Source organism: Hipposideros armiger, unplaced genomic scaffold, assembly GCF_001890085.2.
Source record: "Hipposideros armiger isolate ML-2016 unplaced genomic scaffold, ASM189008v1 scaffold_1176, whole genome shotgun sequence".
In the NCBI taxonomy this organism is placed as follows: Eukaryota; Metazoa; Chordata; class Mammalia; order Chiroptera; family Hipposideridae; genus Hipposideros; species Hipposideros armiger.
Genome location: NW_017732526.1, coordinates 199,937 through 222,058, shown reverse-complemented (window position 1 = coordinate 222,058; position 22,122 = coordinate 199,937). Strand labels below are relative to the sequence as shown.

At 41.3% G+C, this 22,122-nt stretch overlaps 1 protein-coding gene across 1 annotated transcript in view; it reads right to left on the bottom strand.

Moving 5' to 3' along the window:
* The window catches only part of KAT14 (lysine acetyltransferase 14), a 60,143-nt gene that overhangs the window by 22,999 nt on the left and 15,022 nt on the right, over positions 1–22,122 (bottom strand). The window contains exons 3-7 of the mRNA XM_019632794.1: positions 20,534–20,655; positions 14,622–14,803; positions 12,771–13,190; positions 12,089–12,654; positions 81–217 (exon numbers count right to left, since the gene is read on the bottom strand). Coding sequence (XP_019488339.1) covers positions 81–217; positions 12,089–12,654; positions 12,771–13,190; positions 14,622–14,803; positions 20,534–20,655 — 1,427 coding nt within the window. The remainder of the gene's footprint in view (positions 1–80; positions 218–12,088; positions 12,655–12,770; positions 13,191–14,621; positions 14,804–20,533; positions 20,656–22,122) is intronic.

Sequence of the window (22,122 nt, the reverse complement as noted above, 5' to 3'; positions counted from 1 at the left end):
CACCCACAGAGGGAGGGGGACAGAAACCGCAAACATTACTTCCCATGCCACGCTCAGCCTCATGGCCCTTCTCCACATACCTGATGTACGGTTTCAAGATGCGAGACGTGTAAGGGCTGACAATACTCTGGTCCACAGCCAAATCTTCCGATCCCACCAAACGATACAAAAACTTGGTGCTTTGGTGCCGAAATCCTTTCCTGGATGGCAAGGCAGTCTATGAGAAAAAAACACTGGTTATTTAAAAATAAAATTACTAAAAGGATTGACTGGTTTAATTTCCACAGAGAATTAGTATTTATGACATTTTTATGTCACAAAGTAGGTCTTTTTACATTATATATTTGAAAACCTCGAGTTTGGGGGGCTGGTTAGCTCAGGTGGTTAGAGCACAGGCTCACAACACCAAGGTTGCCAGTTCGATTCCCACACGGGCCATGGAGCTGCGCCCTCCACAGCTAGACTGAAGACAACTACTTGACTTGGAACTGATGGGTCCTGGAAAAATGCCCTCCACAATTAGATTGAAACAACTACTTGACTGGGAGCTGATGGTTCCTGGAAAAACACATTGTTCCCCAATAAAATTTCCTTAAAAAAAAAGAAAGAAAGAAAAGCTTGAGTTTCAACAAAAAATTCATAGGTACTTTTGCATAAAATTAAATATGCAAAACTAATCCTGGTCATAATAGTTTAAAATCAAAGTAGTTAAAAATTTTTTTAAATGATTTAAGTGACTGAAATGCAGGATTGAGCACTGGATTTACAGCTTCCCTAGGTTTCATTTTGTCTATATTACACTGTCAGTGTGTTCATCAAATATTAAACAGCATTAGTGACGTGTAGGTAACATACACATGGGTCATGTTTTATGAGTAGTTTGTTATCCAAACAGCCATGGGGGCCAATTTTTACTGTACCTGTATATGGGTTTATTGTACTGTCTCCACTGCAATGAGTAAATATGAAAAAAGTAGGACTGATGTAAATTATCATTCTAAAAGAAATCATAGTAGTAGAGAGGCTCTACCAGAGGGTCAGTGAAGATGTGGTCTTTGCACCTTAGGCAGGTGTTCTAACTGAACTGGTGGGTTTCGCCCTGGGAACCCGACTGAAGATCTGTTCTTCAGTGAGTGTTGTTCCAAGGCCCTCAGTCATGTAGTAACAGAACATGTGATGGAAGATTAAAAGGCACATTTATAAAGTGGTTTGCCAAGTGTTAGATAAAGTTTAGAAACTTGAGTTGTTTTTGTAGAATCAGTTTGCTCTTAGCCTAGAAAATAACTTCGTTGGAAGAAGAACAAGAATTCCTTCTTTTATAATTTGTTCTCTATATTATTGTCCCAAACTGGACACCAAAACTTTCAAAGGCCAACTTTGAAATTCTTCCAGGACTTTTAAGTTTCAAAGTGAAATTGAAAGCTGTGGTATATAGTTTCCAAATATGTCCCCAATATTCTTCCCCTGCCTCTGGGTACATGTGGCTCCTCATATCAAAAGGCAGAGTCAATTTCCCCTTCCCTTGAATCTGGGTGGGCCTGTGACAGGCTTTCACCAGTCAGGATTGTCAGACGTAACATTCTGGGACTTTTGAGCCCACGCCTTAACAAGACTGGAAGCTTTGACTTTTTCCCTCTTTGAGTCCAGCTGCCATGGTGTCCAGGCTGGACCACTGAATGACTAGAGGCCATGTGGAGACAGGCTCTGGAGGAAGAGAGACCATCCTGTTCATTCCAATCCTGACCCTGCTCCCAGCTGAATGCAGCCACAGAAGAACCACCCATTGAGCCCCATCAACCCACAGAATCAGAAGAAATATTAAATAGTCATTGTATAAGCCACTAAGCTTTGGGATGGTTTGCAATGCAGAAATAGATAACTGAAACACCAGTCACTGAACCACTAGCCCATGAAATACTACCTGATTAAGGTGTCCAGATGAGTCCTGGGGAACTCTATAGCGGTTTTATACTACCCCAAATCCATCCACCACCACTGCTTTCTCCCAAGTCTAAACCACCGTCAACTTCTGTCTGAACCACAGCCTCCTATCAGTCTCCCTGCTACCTGCCATTTTCCCCAATCATCCTCTCTCCCCGTGCACCAGATTCTTCTTTTAAAAACTAATAAATTCACCTCCCTTAATGGAAACTCCTATGTGGCTTCCCACTGTACGTTCATAATACAATTCAAACTCCACGCCAATGACCGACAGGATCTGGCCCCATTACCTCTGTGGTCTCATCTCCCTCCACCTCCTTCCTCATTCATCACCATGTTCCAGCCCCATACACCAAACTAACTCCTGCCTTAGGTCCTGGACTGGAGCCTTCTGCCCAGAACCTTCCTCAGCCTGGCTCTTCTTTGTGGATCAGGAGTTTGTTCAAGTGTTACCTCCACAAAGGCTGTCCTTAACTACCCCATCCAAAGTGGTGCCACTGCCCTCGGCTCCACTCCACCATAGTATTCACCCTGTAAGAAGTGATCCTGTTTGTTTAGGGAGTTAATACTGTCACCTCCCTGTTCACGGATGGCAGTTCCATAAGGGTGGGGGGCCTTATCTGTCTTCATCCACTGCAGTATATCGCCAGATAGAGCAGCAATTGACTCATATGAAATACTTACATTAGATGAATAACAAAATGGTGGGAAAAAAGCATCCCAAAGTCAAATAAGTTTGGAAAATGGTAAATGAGCTTCTTCTGGGTCTACACAAAATGGAGAGCTAGGTGGGCTGCTGGGTCCCTTCCCCAAACCCAATCTGGGAGATGCCAAAAAGTAAGAGGGAAGACAGAACACAAAGGCTGAGAAACCCCAAGGGAGATCAAAGGTGGCTGGGTACAGGTAAGGTGGCAATGGGCAGCCTCAAGCAGAGAAACGATCTGCATCACGATGGGGATGAGAGAGCTTCCTGTTTAGGTCACTTCCTCTGCTCTAGATGGATCTCTGCCAAACCACTTTGCTAGCAAGCACTAACTAGAGGGGTGATATTAGAGCAGTGTTGGAGCCTTCCTGAGGTGGAGGGTACATACCCTCAGGACAGCCCCTNTGGGGGCTTGTCTGAGCAGAGGCTCAAACTGCCCATCTTCCTAGAGTGTCAATACTACCTAAAGCTTTGGGGTTAAAAAAATCCATTATTTTAACATTAAAACAGATATACTTAACGAGTAGAATGTAACATACTTTTAATTTTAATAAACCTTAAAGGATATGACTGCATGTCAGGTGACAGTTGATCCCACCCTCTCTGCTGGGTCCTTGAAGGGCAAAGCTGGGAAGTGCTAGTTTAGCTTTCTGGAAGGGGAGAAGCTAATAAGGAGTCCAGAGGCAGGCCAAACCTGTGGGGAACTTGGCAGCAGTAATTGTCTGAGCTGGGCCAAGTGCTAGGGAGGACAAAGCGGCATGGCAGCCTTGGCTCCCAGGAGCCCTGAACCTGGCAAATAGAGACAAGGGGCAGAACAACTTGCATACCATCTTCACGCAGGGGCGTGACACAGTCCCTTTAACAAAGGGATTCAAGTTGGCTCTAAGTACAGCCTCTAGAGCAGAAGTTGCTCACAAAATTTTAAATGTGCAGTTTTCTAGAGAGTATTTACTTTTCTTTGGATTCTCAAAGGGATCCATGTCTCCAAAAGTTAAGAACCACTGCTCTCAAAGAGAGACTGAAAGCAAACTGATTAGAGTGACGCTTTGGTCATTGGTTGTTACAAGGAAAGAGTTTTATTTGAGGACATCTAATACTTTTGGAAATGCTCCTGCCAGATCCAGAAAAGCTGATTATAGTCCATCTCCAACACCTCTACACACACACCAAAAAGCCTAGTCTTCAGACAATACAGGTCTGTCCACAGCTCCTTCTTCCATCACCGCGCAGCTCCATCCAGTGGAGCAACCTAAAGGCAGCCTGCTCAGCCACTCCAACTCCAAACCAACTTCACAGGCATGGGGAGAATGAGACCTCTAATCCCAGGCCAAGCCCCTTGTGGGAGATGCTAACAGTAGAACAGGTTAAGCGATGGGTAGACACAAACATTTAGTTTATTTTAACTGTAATCAAAGTCAGAGAGAGATAATGGAATCTCAGTGCCCTAGAAGCCCTATTGGCTTCAATGACAACTCATCAAGTCTGGGAAATATAATCATCCCATAATTTCTCATCATTCCAAAACAGGATAGTGCCTCTAAGGCACTGCATGAATCTTTAATAGCAATCACATGTGCTCATCCTTTAAATTAGGACAGACAGATTCTCTCTCACCAAGAGTATCAGTTTGGATGCTCTTTTATTCTTACAAACCATTCGGTGGAAGGAGAACAGCAGCATCTTTCAGTTTGTAGAGTGCCAATATATGTGTCGGAGGCCTCTCCAGGAAGGACTGGACAGCGATTTTGCTGAAGGACTGCTCACTACTCATTCCACTGCCCACCTCTTTTCTCATCTCAGTTGAGAGGTTTGAATGAATTTCTAATCACAGAGAAGATTAGAACCCATAGTGAAGTGAGTAAGGTCTATGTGGAGACCCATCTGTCTGTGAAGAGCTGTATTCAACTCANAAAAAAAATCTAAAAAAAAAAAAAAAGGAACACAGGGGCCCTAATTGTGGAAAAGATGAGAATAGGAAGTGGCTGAGCCCAGAGCCCCCCCATTTTACAAAAGCTGCCAAGGTGACAAGCGAGGAGCCAGACTTCTGCCCCTCCCTCCAGGTGTATACTGCCAGCACAGGCAGCTGGTACTACTAAGGTAATATGCATTCACAGGGAATAAAATCAAGATGTAAATAATGATTACAAAACAAAAAAGATAACAAAGTAAACAAACTGAACTGGAAAAGACAGAAGTAATTTCCAGACAGACAAAAGTATTTTAAAAGCACAAGTAGTCATCAGGGAAATGCAAATCAATACTATAATGAGATACCACTTGATACCCACTAAGATGGCTATAGTCAAAATAACAAGCATTGGTAAAGGTGTGTGGAAAAATCAGAATCTTCATACAGCACTGGTGGTAATGTAAGATAGTGCAGCCATTTTGGAAAACAGCTTGGCAGTTCTTCAAAAAGTTAAACAGGATGTTACCATTTAACTGGGCAATTCCACTCCTAGATATATACCCAAGAGAAACTGTGGTTGGTAGTCACATAGCAGGAGGCTGCAGCTGGGTAAACAATCTTGAGTCACATCCCTCGGCCAGTAAGAAACAATGAGCGGATAAAACCATAATCGCAGAAGAGAAATAAGTGGGTCCAGGAAAATCCCTGAAGTCACACCCGTGCATTAGTTAAAAGAGCTGTCCTGGGCTAGCCGAGTGGCTCAGTTGATTAAGAGCGCGAGCTCTGAGCAACAGGGTCGCTGGTTTAATTCCCACATGGGCCAGTGAGCTGTGCCTGAGCTGAGCTGCTGCTGTGGTGGTGACAGTGTGTGCTCTTAGCCGCAAGGTTGCTGGTTCGACTCCCGCATGGGATGGTGGGATGCGCCCCCCACAACTAAGATTGAACACCACACCTTGAGCTGAGTGGCCACAAGCTGCCTCCGGACCACCGGATGGTGACTGGACTTGGAGCTGAGCTAGCTGCACCCTCCACAACTAAGACTGAAGGACAACAACTTGGCTGTTTCCCTTCCCCAATTCCCCAATAAAATCTCTTTAAAAAAAAAGAGCTGTCCTATAGTTAACCTTTCCTCATTATCATAGTAAAAAACACACTCCTAGGTAGAGATTTAAGATGCTGATGAGGCATGTGACACATGAAGTAGCATGTAGGTCCACTGCACAAGTGCAGGAAGGACCTGCCTCAACATACTTTGGGGGTGGCCCCTAACCCCAAGAGCCCATGAAAGCTGTGTGTGTAAACCTTGGGGAGCCACATCCATTCTCCTCCACAGTGTGCTCCCTTGGTGCATCACTCTTTCGCTTTAATCAATCTCTCTACAAAACTGTTTTACCCACTTTCCCCTGTGCCAGTAACAAAATGAAAACATGTACACACAAACACTTGTACACAAATGCAGCAGCATGATTCACAATTGCTAAAAGGTGCAAACAACCCAATGTGCATCAACTAATGAATGAACAAAATGTTATATATCTATACCATGGGATACTATTTAACCATAAAAAAGGAATGAGGTACTAACATATGCTACAACACGGACAAATCTTGAAAACATTATGCTAAGCAAAGGAAAGCCATCAGAAAATACCACATGTTATACGATTCTATTTATGTGAAACATCCAGAAAAGGCAAATCTATAGCGACAGAAAGATTAATGGGGGCTGGGGGTGGGGGAGGTTGTGCAGTATCAGCTAGAGTTCAGGGTTTCTTTTTAGGATGATGACAATGTTCTAAAATTGATTATGATGACAGTTACATAACTCTGCGAATAGATTAGAAACCACTGAATTATACACTGTAAATGGGTGAATTGTAAGGTATATGAATTGTATCTCAATAAAGCTATTTTTAAAAAGAATAAATAGGGGCCGGCCGAGTGGCGCGATGGTTAAGAACTCGCTTGGGATGCCAGAGGGCCCCAGTTCGGATCCCACATATGAGGGCCAGTGACACTGCCCTCTACAGCTAAGATGCTGAACAACAGCTCAACCTGGAGCTGGGCTGCCGTGAGTTGCTGGCAACGGCATAGGCTGCAGTCCCTGTGGCAGTGGGTTGCCATGGGCTACCGTGTGTGGCCAGCAGCCACAGTGAGCGGCCGTCCAGAAGCCTGATCTGCCTCGCCAGGGAAGAGCACAATGATGGTGCCAACTTGGGCCAGTGAAGCAACGTCCTCCACAACTAGATTGAAGAACAAAACGACAGCAACTTGTCTGTTCCCCTTCCCCTAATTCCCCAGCACTGTTCCCATCCCCCCAATTACCCAATTAAAAAAAAAATTTAAAAAAAAAAGAATAAATAGGCTCCAAGGTAATAATTAGTTACAAGAGCTGTCCTGGGCTCTTTTAAGAGAATAGGAAGTGGTTGAGCCCAGAGCCTATTCTCATTACTGGAAATAGTAATGAGAAGTTGTGAAGCATCTTATTCATTATCAGATATTAAATGCATGATCACTGAAATAAAGCACTCTGTGACTGACGTGAGGGACAGATGAGGATCTCTTCAAAAAGGCAAAGGAAGACATAAAGAAGTAATTAATAGTGTCAACATCCATTTAGGAGTGCAAAAGGAGAGGAAAAAAATAAAGGAGGAATATATTTAAAGAAGCAATGATGAAGAATTTCCCAGATTAAAGAAGCATATAAGAGGACTTCTGGTTTCCAGTCCAGCACATAGGGGATTAGAAGTCTCCATCGCGTCCTAACAAGCAAAAAGTTGAGCAAACTGAGGATCAACAACTCTTCTTCAATCCATCAGAGAATTGAGGTCGCAGGGCAAACTGCTGCACCCAAAATCGGCGAGATGGACAGGCAGATACAGAGAATCACAACTTATCAGAGCAGAAATCCTTGAACAGAAAGCTCTGGGAACAAATGCCAGGTAAAAAAATCCAAACTGCAATTGACAGATTGCTGGAGGCAAAGTGCGGGCAAATCAGAGGAAAATCTCTGGGGGTGGGTGGGGGTGCACATTTTTGTGAGTTTTACTTCCAGGAGCTCTACCAGGTTTTCAAGGTAACGATCAAAGAAAAATCCCCTCATGCTTCCGGCAAGGGGAGGGGAAAAGTAGACATTTTGAAATACAACAGAGTACAATGTATTCTGTTCTTCTGAATAAGGCCTGTCTCAAGAGAAACCATTTTGCCAGAGCCTAACCTATTGGGTTTTTTTAAAAGTAGTTTGTTAGAAGCATTTTCTCCCGTTTTATTGAGAAATAACTGACATACATCACTGCATAAGATTAATGTGTATACAGCTGATGGTTTGATATACATTTATTGTGAAATGATTACCACAATAGGTCCAGCTAACTAACATCCATCTTTTCACATAGATACAATAAAAAGAAAAGAAGAAAAAAAGAAAAAAAATTTTCTCTTTGTGAAGAGAACTTTTAAGATTTACTCTTGTTAACAACTTTCCTATACATCATATAGCAGTGTTAGCAATAGTCATCATGTTGTACATTACAAATTACATTCCTAGTACTTATCTATCTTACAACTGGAGGTTTGTACCTTTTGACTACCTTCCCCCAATTCCCTCTCCTGCCACCCTCTGCCTCTGGTAATCACAAGTTTGATTTCTTTTTCTATGAGGTTTTTTTTTTTAATTCCACATATAAGTGAGATCATACAGTATTTGTCTTTCTCTGTCTGACTTATTTCGTTTAGCATAATGCCTTAAAAATATGGAAGGCTTCACAAATTTGCATACCATCCTTGCACAGGGGTCATGCTAATCTCTGTATCGTTCCAATTTTAGTATTATGTGCTGCCAAAGTGAGCACATTGGGGCTTTACCAAGCCTAATCAACCTGTGGAAAGGGAATACCCAACTGCAGCTCCCTCTAGCCATCCTGTCTCCCGAACTGGGGAGGAAAACCTGAGACGCATTTGAGAATTTCACAGCTTAGGGGCACATGCTCACTAACAGACAGGTAAAAGCTCTGTACCAGCAGTAAGATCCCCAAATCCCACCTCAGCTCCCTGCCGCCGAGTGGCTGCCATCCCCACATCAGTCTGGAGGTCTGATCTCTAGAGGACGTATAACCAGGGCTCTGGACAGGGCAGCAGAGCGGAGCTGACGTGTGAGTACCATGAAAGCTAAAGGCTAAGATCATCCTTCCCCCACGTGGCAATCAGAGTTCTCAGACACAAACACACCTCTGTGGGCACTCTGACGAGAGGAAAGACCTCAAGGAAAAAACATTAGGGGTCTTCAACAGAGGTCTCACCTAGATAATGGGGCCGTGTATAAAAATCCAGGTTCAACCTCATTTTCCCTCAGAATTTGAAAGCACTGCTCCATTGTCTACTTGTTTCTAATACTGTTGTTAAACTGGCTCTCAGCTCTACCCAATGCTGGTTTGGAATTCTGGCTTAAGTTCAAAGCCCTTTCAGACATAGAAGGTCTCAAATTTTACTTCCCAGGCAGCTTTCCTAAGGAAGCCACTAAGGATGTGCTATTCCAAAAACAGGGACTAAACCTACAAAAAGGTAAAGATGGGACACAAGAAACAGGAGATTCAATACAGACAAGGGGCAAATGAATCTCCAGTGAGGGGTGACCCTGGAACCATTGAGTATCATACACAAAGGAAGCCAGTAGAGTGACGAGTGTGACTCAAGGCGTAGACATACTGAGGCTATCATTGCTAAGTCCCTGTAGCCTCCAGACCATCTTTTAACTCTAAGAAGTCGTGACCCAGAATCTCACCTGCCGCTTAGCTCCACAATGCACTGAGAATGCACTGCCTCCATGCTCGCTCCCTGGATCAGCTGAGGACACTCACCTCACAAATAACTGCTGTGACCTCAGACAAGCTGGAGAAAAGCAAGTCAGACTGGAGGCAAGAAACACAGAGAAACCCACTCCTCCGGTTCAGACTTCTGGTGTACACTGCAGCCCTGCCTGAGCTCAAACAGTGGTGAGCCTTATGTTTCTCAGGACTTCCTAATGACCTTGACCACTGACTTCTCTAGGAAGGGCTCATGGAAGCTGCAGCAAGAACATGACTGTATCAGTTTCCTGTGGCTGCTTTATCAACATTCCACAAACTGAGTGACTTAAAACAGCAGAAACGTAGTCTCTCACAGTTCTGGAGGCTAAAGTCAGAAACCAAAGTGTCAGCAAGGTCATGTTCTCTCTGAATGCCTTGGGGGAGAATGTGTCCCAGGCCTTTCTCTTGGCTTCTGGTGATACCGGCACTCGTTGGTGTTCCTTGGCTTGCAGAAGCATTGCTTTACCTCAGTTATCACGTGACATTCTCCCTGTGTGTCTGTCTCTGTGTCCCTTCTCTTCTTATAAAGACACTGATCATGTTGCATTAAGGGCCCACCCTATTCCAGTATGACCTCATCTTAACTAGTTATATCCGCAAGGGGCCTATTTCCAAATAAGGTCACATTCATGAGTACCAGGGGTTAGGATTTAAATATATTCTTTTGGGGGACAAAATTCAATCTACAACAATGACCCACAAAGACTGTTTAGCTTAAGTTCTCCTGGAAACCTTCATCTAAGAGGCAATTTCCTTACACAACTAGATTTGTGCTTCCTACTTCATTTTTTAAAAAACTAAAAGTATATCGTTGAGGGATATAGACATTAAAAAGGCAGAGGAATGATTAACACTAAAAGTCAGAGAATGGCTCCCTCTGGGGGGAGCAGGCAGTGTATCAAAGGACTTCTCAGGTGTTTGTAATGCTGTTTCTTAACCCAGGAGCTAGAAGCACAGACATTTATTTTATTAATCTCTAAACTATACCCATATGTTCTATGCATTCTTCTATGAGTATGACACATTCCATAATTAAAAAAATAAAATATAGAGATTAAAAAGATAAGCCCACAAGAACAAAGAACAGGTGAACAGCAACAAAAGCATATGAATAAGTGGCAAATGGCTTAGACCAAAGAACCAAACCTAAGGCAGCAGTGAAGACAGGCCAGGGGTGGTGTAATTTGCACCCTGAGCCTCAGGAAAGTGCAGCAGTCGAAGGCACCAGGTCCTGCTAAAGCTGAGTCTTTATTTAAGAGGTTAAAGCCCCCACTGCACACATCCAGAAATGATCTTTCCTTCCATGGTAGAAGACTAGATTCCCTGGAGAGGCCCCAAAGAAAGATTCTGGAGAGAGGGGCACCTGACACAGCCAACGGTGGAAGTACTGTTCTGAAAGCAGGGCAACTCAGTGAAAGTTTACCGGATGAATGGTCGGCTCCTGGCCCCTCTTGCGTGGCTCCTAGGATGCAGGCAGGGAGGTTACTACTTCCCAGGAAAGATCAAAAATAAGAAAAAAGAGAAAATTAAAGGGATCCATCTGGAGTAGGGGTCATCAGCAAACTATAGCCCATATGCCAAATCCAGCCTGTTTTAGTAAACAAAGTTTTACTGGAGCACAGCGATGTTCATTCATTACGTCTTATCCGTGTTACTCTCACACTGCAACAGCAGCATTGAATAGTTGCAACTGAGACCGTGTGGCAAAGCAGAAACTATTTATTATCTGACCCCTTCAGAAAAAGTTTGCTAACCCCTGGTCTTGAGGGTCCAATATCCAAATAATAGTGGTGCTCTAAAAAGACTAGAGAAAGTAGAACATAGGAAATTAAGAAAACTTTCCAGAACTCAAGGAGTTTCAAATTGAAAGGGCCCACACACCAAATGCTGAGCACAATGACATGGTGCATCACTGAATAATGTCAGAACAATGGCAATAAAGACAAGAGCCCACTAGTTTCCAAAGAAAACAAGATAAATGTGCAAAGAATCCAAATAGGCAATTCACAGAGAAACAACCTAGGAAACACGAAAAATGTTTAACCTCACCTATAATCAAAGAGATGTAACTCAAAAACAAGATTTCACTTTACAGTCATCAGGTAACTAAACTAGTTGAAGGCTGGTTAAGAGCAAGCGTTAGCAAAGATACAGGAAAATAAGACCTCTCATTCCTGCTGTGTGAAGGTGTGTTCGAGTGAAATTCATCATTCCCAGAGCACACTTAGACTGGGGTTCCACTGAATAACCTCAAGCAACGCTGATAGCACACTGATCCCTTGGCTGCTCTTTCTCAATGTTGTCTCCTAACCACTCAGATGTTTACATGTCTTTAGATCCTGCTCAACACAGGGTCTGGTACACTTATATCCTCAACACAACTGTCAATCAAAGCTATGATACAAACCATGTGCAGTTACCCTCAGGGACTAACAGATACAATGAAAATGCCTAGGTTCTGCCTTGAATGCCCAAAGGGAAAAAAACCACATGTATTAAGGGGTATTCATATTGAACAATTTCAAAAAATAAAGTCCAGCAATTTTGGTATTTTTCTCTCTCGCTGTTTTCTTCTCTCTCCCAAAATTACTCATGATTTCAAAAGTCACAGCATAACTGTGTCTTCTCTGTGGTGCTGCCTGCCTCACCTCCACTCCTACCCCCAGAGTGTGAGAGTGTGTGCTAACTCACCTGGTATCGGTCAAGGATTCTGAAGTCCTGACAGGTGGTTCTGTACGTGGCTTGGCCAGCAGGAAGCCGGGAAACTCCTTCTTTGGCTCCATAAATCCCATCAACTAACAGAAGAGCAGCATTAACAACTTGATCCAAGTCAAAAAGTGGTAATCCCCTATCCCTCTTCGCTTGTCTGACAATCAGTTTACGCTTCAGTCTCCGAGCTTCCGGTGTCATGGCAACGGCCCTGGGACAAGCTTCCAGCCTCTTCAGAAGCAGCTTCTCCTCGTAGATGCTCACAGGGGTATACTTGGGTCCTTTGGGTTTCCTGTCCTTCTCCAGCTGTGGCTTCCTCTTTTCCCGAGCCCTTGTTTGCAAAGATGTGTTGGAATCTGTGTCTTCGCTGTCAATGTCCATCCTGTCAGGTTTTTCCTCCTCACTCTCGACCTCCTGCTTTATCTGTTCAGGTGCTCTGACCTTCTTTCTGCCCCCGACCACTGTCCCAGAAGCTGCTGACCCGGCAGGGGGCGGAACATACTCCATCCCTGGGTCTATGACTCCATCACCTTCCATCTCATCATCATCTGTGCAGAGAATAAAAAAGAAGAAATGCAGAGCACACCGCCCATAAGGTGAAAACACACACTTTTATATCATGGGCCATACATAAAATAAAAGACCCAAGAAAGGTAAGTCTTACCGTGAAACAAGGCTTGTGGTGGCATCACATCTGGAATCAGATCTGCTTCTGAAAGCAAGCTGGGGGTGGCTGAATGAGAGGCGGGGGTCCCGGGGGCAGAAAAATCCAGAGATGGAGAAGGAGACGGGCTGGTCAAGGGAGTGCGGTCAGAGGAGCTCAAGGATGAAAAGTCAATCACTTCTCCTTTTTCTAGAATCACATCAGGCCTGCGGCCTCGGCTGATGAATTTTACAGGGGTCGAAGAAGTGCTCCTGTCAAGAAAGCCAGCTGCTTCCTTCTGGGCTCTTCTAATGTCTTTTGCTTCCTGAGTACGAGACCTTTTCTCTTTTAATTCCATGGCAGATTCCACAGGATTGCGACTTGCCCGTTTTCTAAGTCCCTCGACAGTAATGATGGGGTCTAAAGTTGGTTTTGAAGCTGCTAGAAAAGAGTAAATATCAAAAATTTTAAATAACCATTCAACTTTAGTGTCTTTTGCTAATTTATTATTGTGAATCTACTACAACATTCAAAATAGAAAAATGTTCCACGAATGCCCCAAGCTAGGACTTAGATATCTCTTAACAAGAAAAAGGAAATTGTCATGCAAATTTAAACAATTAGATACTATCTTTCACCTACTGGGATGGTGAAAGTTTGATAGCGCTCAGCAAGCATATGGGGAAATGGGCATCTTGATGCCTTTTTAACAGGACATAAATTTTATTACAGCTTTCTCAAGGTTAACTTGGCAACATTGATTAAAGTTTTAAATGAATATGCCTTTTGATACAGCAACCTGTTTCCAGCAATTTATCATAAAAAATTGCACACGTACACACCTATACAATTGTAATATTGTTTAAAATAACAGCAACAACAGGTAGAAGTAACCAAAATGCCCATCAACAGGGGTTTAATAAATTATCATATAGACATTCAATGGAATGCAATGAAACAAAAGAAAATAGGGTAGATATACATATACTGCTATGGAAAGATATCCAAGGTATACTGGTAAGCACCAGGGGTCAGGGGTAATGGAGAACAAGTATTATAGTATGAGCCCATTTACAGTTTTTTGAAAAAATAAGAAAATGCTTAAATGTGCAGAGACGATTTCTAAAAGCATTCAGAAGAGATAACAGTGGTTACTCTGGGGAGTGAAAATGAAAGCACGGGAGGGTGCAGAGGCTAGACTTGACACCCTTCAGTCCTATTTTACTTTTTTTTCCCAATATTTTAAAAAAATGTAAAAGCTCATTAAAAACTTTTTGGATTAAAAAAATCAGATCAATATGTTGTTACCATTAAGGAGTTATTAATTTTTTTAAGTATGAAAATGGCATTATAATTAGACTACAAAAAAGAAAGAGTCCTTATCACTTAGAGATACATACTGAAATATTTAAGAATGCAATGTTGATGCCTAGGATTTGCTTCTAAATAATCCAAGGGTGGTGATGAATGGGGGGAAAAGTATCCAGGGTCTACATAAAATGAGATTGCCAGCAGGTAAGTGGTGAAGTGAGGTGAAAGGTACATGGGGGTTCATTATATTACCCTCTTCACATTTGCATATGTTTAAAATTTTCCACAATAAAATGTTTAAAAACAAAATCAGATTGAAAATAGAAAACATTTCAGATAGCAAAGGAAATTTATAAATTCCTGGTGATCTGATTAGAAAATTATCAGATATTTTTTATATAATATTTATTTATGGCATACAAAAAAATATCATAATAAAATTGCCAAGCAGAGTTGTTTGGGGCAGATGAGCTATGCCTGATAAGCAGGATTGTCTCCTAAACTCACACGTGTTGGGCCTCGGTCACACTAGCACCTCTTGTACTGCTCTCACAACAGTACCTTTTACTTTCAAAGTAGAGACAGACAACTTCTCTCCTTCAGGTTTCATTGTCGGGGGCTTGTTGTGAACAAGTTTCCACCATCCTGGTTCTCCGAATTCTTGAGCACCTGAACGGAAGTACATAGGACTTCCCACGCTGAGGCAACCTGCTACTGTGCTCCACCACGTCGAAGTCTTTTTCCTGAAGAGTCCAAGAATTTAAAAATTACTGGCTTTTCAATTCTATCATTATATAGAAAATATACTCTATGTATACTCTAAGACTCCTAGCCTATTATATGCTACAGAACCTCCAATCTTTGTAGGGACAGAGCATAAGTCAAGAGGCCCTGAAGTCTGTCTGGCTTCAAATCCTGGCTCTACCACCTTCTAGCTGTCTTAGTTTCTTAATCTTTAAAATCAGGATCATGGAACTTACCTCTCAAGGTTGCTATGGAGATTAAATGAAATAATTCAAACAAAGCTCATAAAACACTTCTCATCACAATCATCATGATTACAGAGTTCTACAAGCTAATTTTAATTAACTTGAGTTGCTTCTATATGTGAATTAAACACAGCTCTCAAGAAAGCAAACGGGGTGGCTGGTTGGCTCAGCTGGTTAGAGCACATGCTCTGAACAACAAGGCTGCCGGTTCGATTCCCACATGGGCCAGTGAGCTGTGCCTTCCGCAGCTAGATTGAAGACGACTTAAGCTGAGCTGCCGCTGACCTGCCGGTGGACGGCCAAATGGCTCAGCTGGTTAGAATGCGTGCTCTTAACAACAAAGTTGCCGGTTCAATTCCCACCATGAGACGGTGGGCTGTGGCCCCAGCAACTAGATTGAAAACGGTGACTGGACTTGGAGCTGAGCTGAGCCCTCCACAACTAGGTTGAAGGACAATGACTTGATGTGGAGCTGCTGGGTTCTAAAAACTGTTACCCAATAAAATAAATAAATAAGTAAAATTTAAAGAAAGAAAGCCAACAGGAGAATCATTAGCCCTGGTAAATTGTTCATTTTACCCAAGGTGTCAGATGCATCTCTCAGTCTGCTCCCATTGGCCTTAAAGTAGTCAAGTGGGAATAAAACTACATAGTATGTTCCACAAACAGTTAAACTTTGGGGGAATAAATAACTTTGGCAAAAAAGAAAAGCTAGCACTTCAAAATAACTATACCAGATTATATATAACAAAATTTTTAAATGATATGTAAAATGTCAACTGTTCAGTTTCCTACTGAAAGTTCTTTTAAAGGCAACTGTTCCATTTCCACCTTGAAAGCATAAGTCAATTACCAGAAATCCTAAAAAAGTCTTTAATAAGAAGGCCAGCTGAACAGTTGGAAAATATTTCTAGGGAGGCAAAAGAAAAAAACATTCTTAGGAACTAAGGTGTACCAGAAAACGCCCCCAAAAAGGCATAAGCACTATCTGAGATGGGACAAATGACACTTTAGCTCCCACCAGCAATGTTTTGGTCCCAGAGCACCTCTCCCTGATTCTTAATTTTTTCTAACCTTTCCAAGACCCCTCCTCTTGCCCAAAGGATACGACCAAAAAGGAAGCCATTCCACTTGCTTTCTCATACAATGTGAATGTTAGTCCAGCTGGTGGTGTCCCACAGGTCCCTTAGGTTTTGTTCTCTTTGATCATTTTTCTGTTCCTCAGATCTGATAATTCCCATTGTCTTATCCTTAAGTTCACCGAATCTTTCTTCTGCCTGCTCAAATCTGCCTTTGAATCCCTCCAGTGAATTTTTCTTTGCAGTTATTGTAGTTTCCAGCTCCAGAGTTTATTCTCAATTTTTTTTAGGTTTTCTCTTTAATATTTCTATTTTGTTCATACATCATTTTCTTGACTTTCTCCACATCTTTCTTTAGTTCTTTGAGCATCTTAAAGACAGTTGTTTTAAAGTCTTTGTTTAGTAGATCCACCATTAGTCCTTTTCAGGAGCGGATGGGCCATACTTTGCTATTTCTTGTTACTCCTTCCAATATTTTTGTTGAAAATTTAGCATTTGAATTTAATAATATAGTAACTCTGGAAATTAGATTCTCTTCCTTCCCCAGAGTTTATTGGTTTTTGTTTTTTGATCTTTGAAGGCTGTCTCCTTGTGCCATAGATCAGCCTGTGTTGTATAAACTTAAGGTCTTCTCAGATCATTTCTAAGCCTGCGCCCTCCCTGAGCATGTGTGGTGACTTTGTAATTTCCCCTGATATGTAGTTGCTTTTAATGTTTTAGTCTTAATTGTCTGGCTCCAAAACAAGAGCAAAGAGAAAAATGAAGGGGGAAGAAGAAGGTGCCAGCCTGTTAAATCCCCTTAAAATTGGTCCAGCCAGAAGGGCCTGCAACAATGGGGAAGGTACCACAAAAATGGCTGCCCACCTCTTTGTCTGCACCTCTGGGATCAGAAGCAGCAATCAGAGCAGATGCTGATATCTAAAGGACAGTGTCTTTTTTGTCCACTCTGGCTCCCATAAGCTGTGTGCAAGCTGCTCTGGGAACATGCACATTGCTACCTGACCCCAGGCTGAAAGGTGTGGGCTGGGCAGAAGCTAAAGTGCTAAGAGTTGAATCTGACTGAAATTAACAGCAATTTACTGTTCAAACCTTCCCCTGGAAGTTGCAAGCCTTCAACAGATTTTAGAAATCCAAAGTAGTTACATAAGACAGATCCTGCAATTGCAATTGTTATCTAGGTGGGGAGACAGATTTCCGGTGCTTCCTACTCTGCTATCTTCCCAGAATCATTATATAACATTTGGAATTTTAAATACTATGAATGTGTTGTATCATAGTTCATCAAATATAGGGTCTATTGACTTTACGATATAATACATGACTTTAAGTATAAGAATACAGTAGAATCTTGGTTTGCGAGCATAATTCGTTCCAGAATCAAACTACTCATATTGCAAGACATCACTCATTTACCACGTTAAAATATATTGGAAATGTTTGCGCGTCTTGCGGAATACTTGCAAACCAAGTTATTTACAATCCAAGGTTTTACTATACTTTCAAATTTTGATACTCCATCACATGTAAGATATATCCAGCTGACAAAGAAGTCAATATATGAAATACTATGCATCTTAAAATTAATGAAATATGGTAATATAAAAAAGTATTCCAATATGGTAACAGAATAAAGCATTTTTCACTAATCAAAGTTATCCTTCTGGAAGAATTCAAGGCTAGCCTTCTGAAGGCAAACTGAATGATCACACACAACGGCAATTACTGTAGTAATTAATAAAGCTTTTGTAGGGCCAGCTGAGTGGCACATTGGTTAAGAGCTGGTTTGGGACGCCAGAGGGCCCCAGTTCAGATCCCACATATGAGGGCCAGTGACACTGCCCTCTACAGCTAAGATGCTGAACAACAGCTCAACCTGGAGCTGGGCTGCCCTGAGTCACCGGCGATGGCGTGGGCTGCAGCCCCTGCTGCAGTGGGTTGCCATGGGCTACCGTGTGTAGCCAGCAGACAGCGTGAGCGGGCAGCAGCCGCAGTGAGCGGCCATCCAGAAGCCAGCGACTGATCTGCCTCGCCCGGGAAGAGCACAATGATGGTGCCAACTTGGGCCAGTGAAGCAACGTCCTCCACAACTAGACTGAAGAACAAAAGGACAGCAACTTGTCTGCTCCCCTTCCCCCAATTCCCCAGTGCTGTTCCCATCCAACTCCCCAATAAAAATCTTTAAAAAAATTAAAAAATAATAAAGCTTTTGTATACTTTTTGTTTCTACAACAGGTGCATAAAGTTATTTAAGTTTGCCCTAAATAATCCTTTACATTTAAACCTTAATAAAAAAATTTAAGTCATAAGAGCAAAACCTGTAACTATCTGAAAAAAAATGTATTCCAATTTAGAACTTCATTACACAGTATACTATTCTCTTAGCTTCTATGGCAAATGAAAAATGATTATTATTGTTAAGAATTTAAAGTATGTTCTATGGGTAGCAGAATTAAAATCATTAGTGGCTATGAAAAAGTTTGACTGTAAATGCTCTTGCAGCCCGCTTCTCTAGGGTGTAGGATTGATTCTGTGTATATTCATACTTAGAGACATCTGAGTGTGCAGTGACCACACTCAGCGGTTTTGGGTGACTTTCCAATCACCGATGTTTAAAGCAGAGTTCCCAAAGTGAAGGTTAGCACTGAGCAGGAAAATGAATGACAAGAAATTACAGAGTAATTTTTAATTCTCTTTCACTCCTTCTGGTTAGATCAAGGAGAAAGTTTGTGGCTTGAAACTCTCACTAACACACGTAGCCTCCCCTTCTGATCAAGAAAGAAGGCTTCAGATTGCCTCTACAGGCCATGGGATCCAGCTACAACTTAACGGCGTTGTTTTATTCTTAGTGCATTCATTTTTATAGTTTCATGCTATTTATGGCAAATGATATAAGTTTTTCGCTTACCAAGGTGGTGTGAAGTTTCTTTTTAAAGTGAATGTAATTTTTTAAGTGACCTGATTTAAATAAGTAAATGATAATCCAAGTGATATACTAATATGGCCAAAAGCACTAATTTAATGGTTAAACTACATACACAGCAGCTGGGGAGTAATTAATGCCTTTCAGTAGACGAATTAAAAAGAAAAAAGCTTTAGCTGATTTCTCTCAGAACAGACTCTAGAAATGAACAAATGAAAATGAACAACTTCTTCTAAAATAGGCAATATCCTTAAAAATAGGCAATTTAAATCCAATTTCTTCCAGAAGACAATCCATTAAACAGAACAGCACTGAGAGATTATGAAAACATTCCAAGATCTAATTTTATCAGTTTTTTTCCCTTTCTTGTCCCTTATAAATGGGGCATATTAAGTTCCACAAATAGTACTAAATCATTAAACTAAAACAACAGATTTCCTTTCTTTAAGAACCTTATTCTGTTAAGTCTTTTCTTAGTACCACTAAAATACTCAAGAACAAAAATAACTCCTTTTGTAAAAATGTACTAATCTATTCTATTTTTTCCTCAAGCCTTCAGAAGGTTGCCCCTCCTTTCAAATGCCCTTCCTGATTTCTCAGCAACATTAGCAGAGCTGTGATTTCTTGTCTACACTGATACAATATGCAAGATTTATGAATCTCATGGAGGGCTTTAGATAGCAATTAACAATCAGAATCTCTAACAGAATTCACCAATGCAGTTGCAAACTGAGTAATCCATAAATAGCAATAAAGATATTACTAGATCCACATGGACCTTTAGTTAAAACATATGGTCTCAATGTCTGTGCACGGGCATCCCTAAGTCTGATCAACCAAAGCAGCCACCAAGGAGAAGTGCACTCAACAGCAAAATCAAAGCATTATCATGAAAAGAGGAATGAATGAATAAGCCATGTGTATTAATGTACCCAGATTTTGCTAAGTACTGTAATACCAAAAAGTATAAAAGTTTATCCCTTCCAGTTAATAAAAACAAATTACTAATAACATAAGACTCTATTAATGAAGAGCAATTTAAATGAGTGCAATCAATAACTGCCATTATTTTCCTTCTGATCTCCTAGAAGGCACTTATTTTAAAAGGACGTAGTAATGCTATCTCCTCAAATTAAATAGTTACTCATCCACTTATTAAACAGCCTCATTTAATTAAACTATCTTTTAACATTCTCCAACTCTTCAAAATCTCTTCATGCTCAGTAGAAAGCAACAGCTTCCTCTGGAAGTAGGATGAGTGAAGTATGGAAACCTACACTTTTAAAAGTATACTTTCCACTTTGATTTCTCAGGAACAAGTTTTTAACTTAAAAGAAGTAACATTTTCTGGATTACAAAATTCTCTGTAATTGTTACAAGTAAATGCGTGCTCTAATTCTCTAGAGGGCTGCATTAGGCTGCTTCAAATCCAGTTTGTTCTTTACATCTTTGTTCAAGTATAAGATTTGCAAAAATCACGTTTACCTATTCCCTAGTAAAAAAGTCCAATGTTTCTCAATAAAAGCGCAGATATCCTCTTTCCATCTGAAATAACCTTGACGTCCACTTCCTTCCAGAGACAAGTTGTACATTGCCAACATGACAACCTGAAACGCAAACGAAACAAGGGGTGGGAAAGGCATGATTAAGGGTGCTGATCTTTAGGGGGAAACATTTGTTGTTTTATGTTCTGGGTAGTAAAGTAGGGGAACGGAGCGGGAAAAGGAATATTCTCAGTATAGAATTTTACTTCCCTTTTTGCACTCCGAAGAATATCACTAGTGCACTTAATTATATGCAGTTGCTTTTTACATGTTACATGTGCAGGGTTGATGTGTGGTTGAACTGATTATAATAACCACTGTCCTAAGTAAACCACCCCCCATCCATTCTACACAATGCAGAATAAAGTGTTAACTACTGCCCATCAGGAGGCCTCCAGGTGCCTACTCCAGCCAGCATCTTATGACTGACAGTGCTAACCTTTAATAAATATTTTGAAAATCACCCCTGCATATATAGTTGTCAAACTCTTTTAGAGGGCAGAAATAAATGACTCTCAGAATTTCAAAGCTGAAAATTATATGAGACATCACCTACTCGGTATTTAACCATTTTTAGCTATGGAAACCATTCTTCAAACAAATCAGCAGGCCGGGCTGCTCAGCTCATTCTCGGAGGGCTCCAACACATTCCCCAGAGCTCCACGTGAAAATTCCTCATCTAGTCCAACCTGGTTATTTTATAGGTAATGGAATCATGCCCTAAATGGGAAGTATTTCCCAGAAATATAAATAACCCATGCTCATTGTAAAAGACTTCAATAATAGAGAAAAGAGCAAAAAATGATGTAAAAATCACTTTAAATCCACCATTAAGAAATAATCACTTTTGGGAGGCTGGGTGGCTCAGATGGTGTGCTCTTAACAAGGTTCCTCGTTCAACTCCCACATGGGATGGTGGGCTGCGCCCCCCACAACTAAGATTGAAGGACAACGACTTGACTTGGGGCTGGTGGGTCCTGGGAAAAACACACTGTTCCCCAATAAAGCTAAAAATAAAAAAAAGAATCACTTTTAACATTTTCAGTGACTGTCCTCTTTGCATCTATGTAAAGACATTTCTCTTTGCATCTATATGTAATTTTGTAATTACCTATGTAATTTTATGTAAATGGACCAAACTATACAAGCTATTCAAAGCCATGTTTTCAACCTAATAAAAATAATGATTAATTTTGGGTCAATGAAATTGAAAAGGGGACAGAGAACCTAAGAAAAGAAGCTTTAAATAATTATTTCCGTAAGGAGTATCTTGAAGCTCTAAGAAGTCTAGTGAAGTGCAATTCATGCCTCTGACATCTGGGTCCACAGCATTAACTCCCCAATGGTCCCATGGGAAGACCTATGACTCAGGTAATTCTGATGCTTCCACTAATTGAGGTGCAATGCCCCCCTCCTAAAACTTACAAAACTTGCTAATGGTCTAACAACCCATGAATAGATTTTTCAAATTCTTCCACTTATTTTTGCAGTAGGTCTACATCAGTCAAAAAGTGTCTTCCTTTAAAGTTA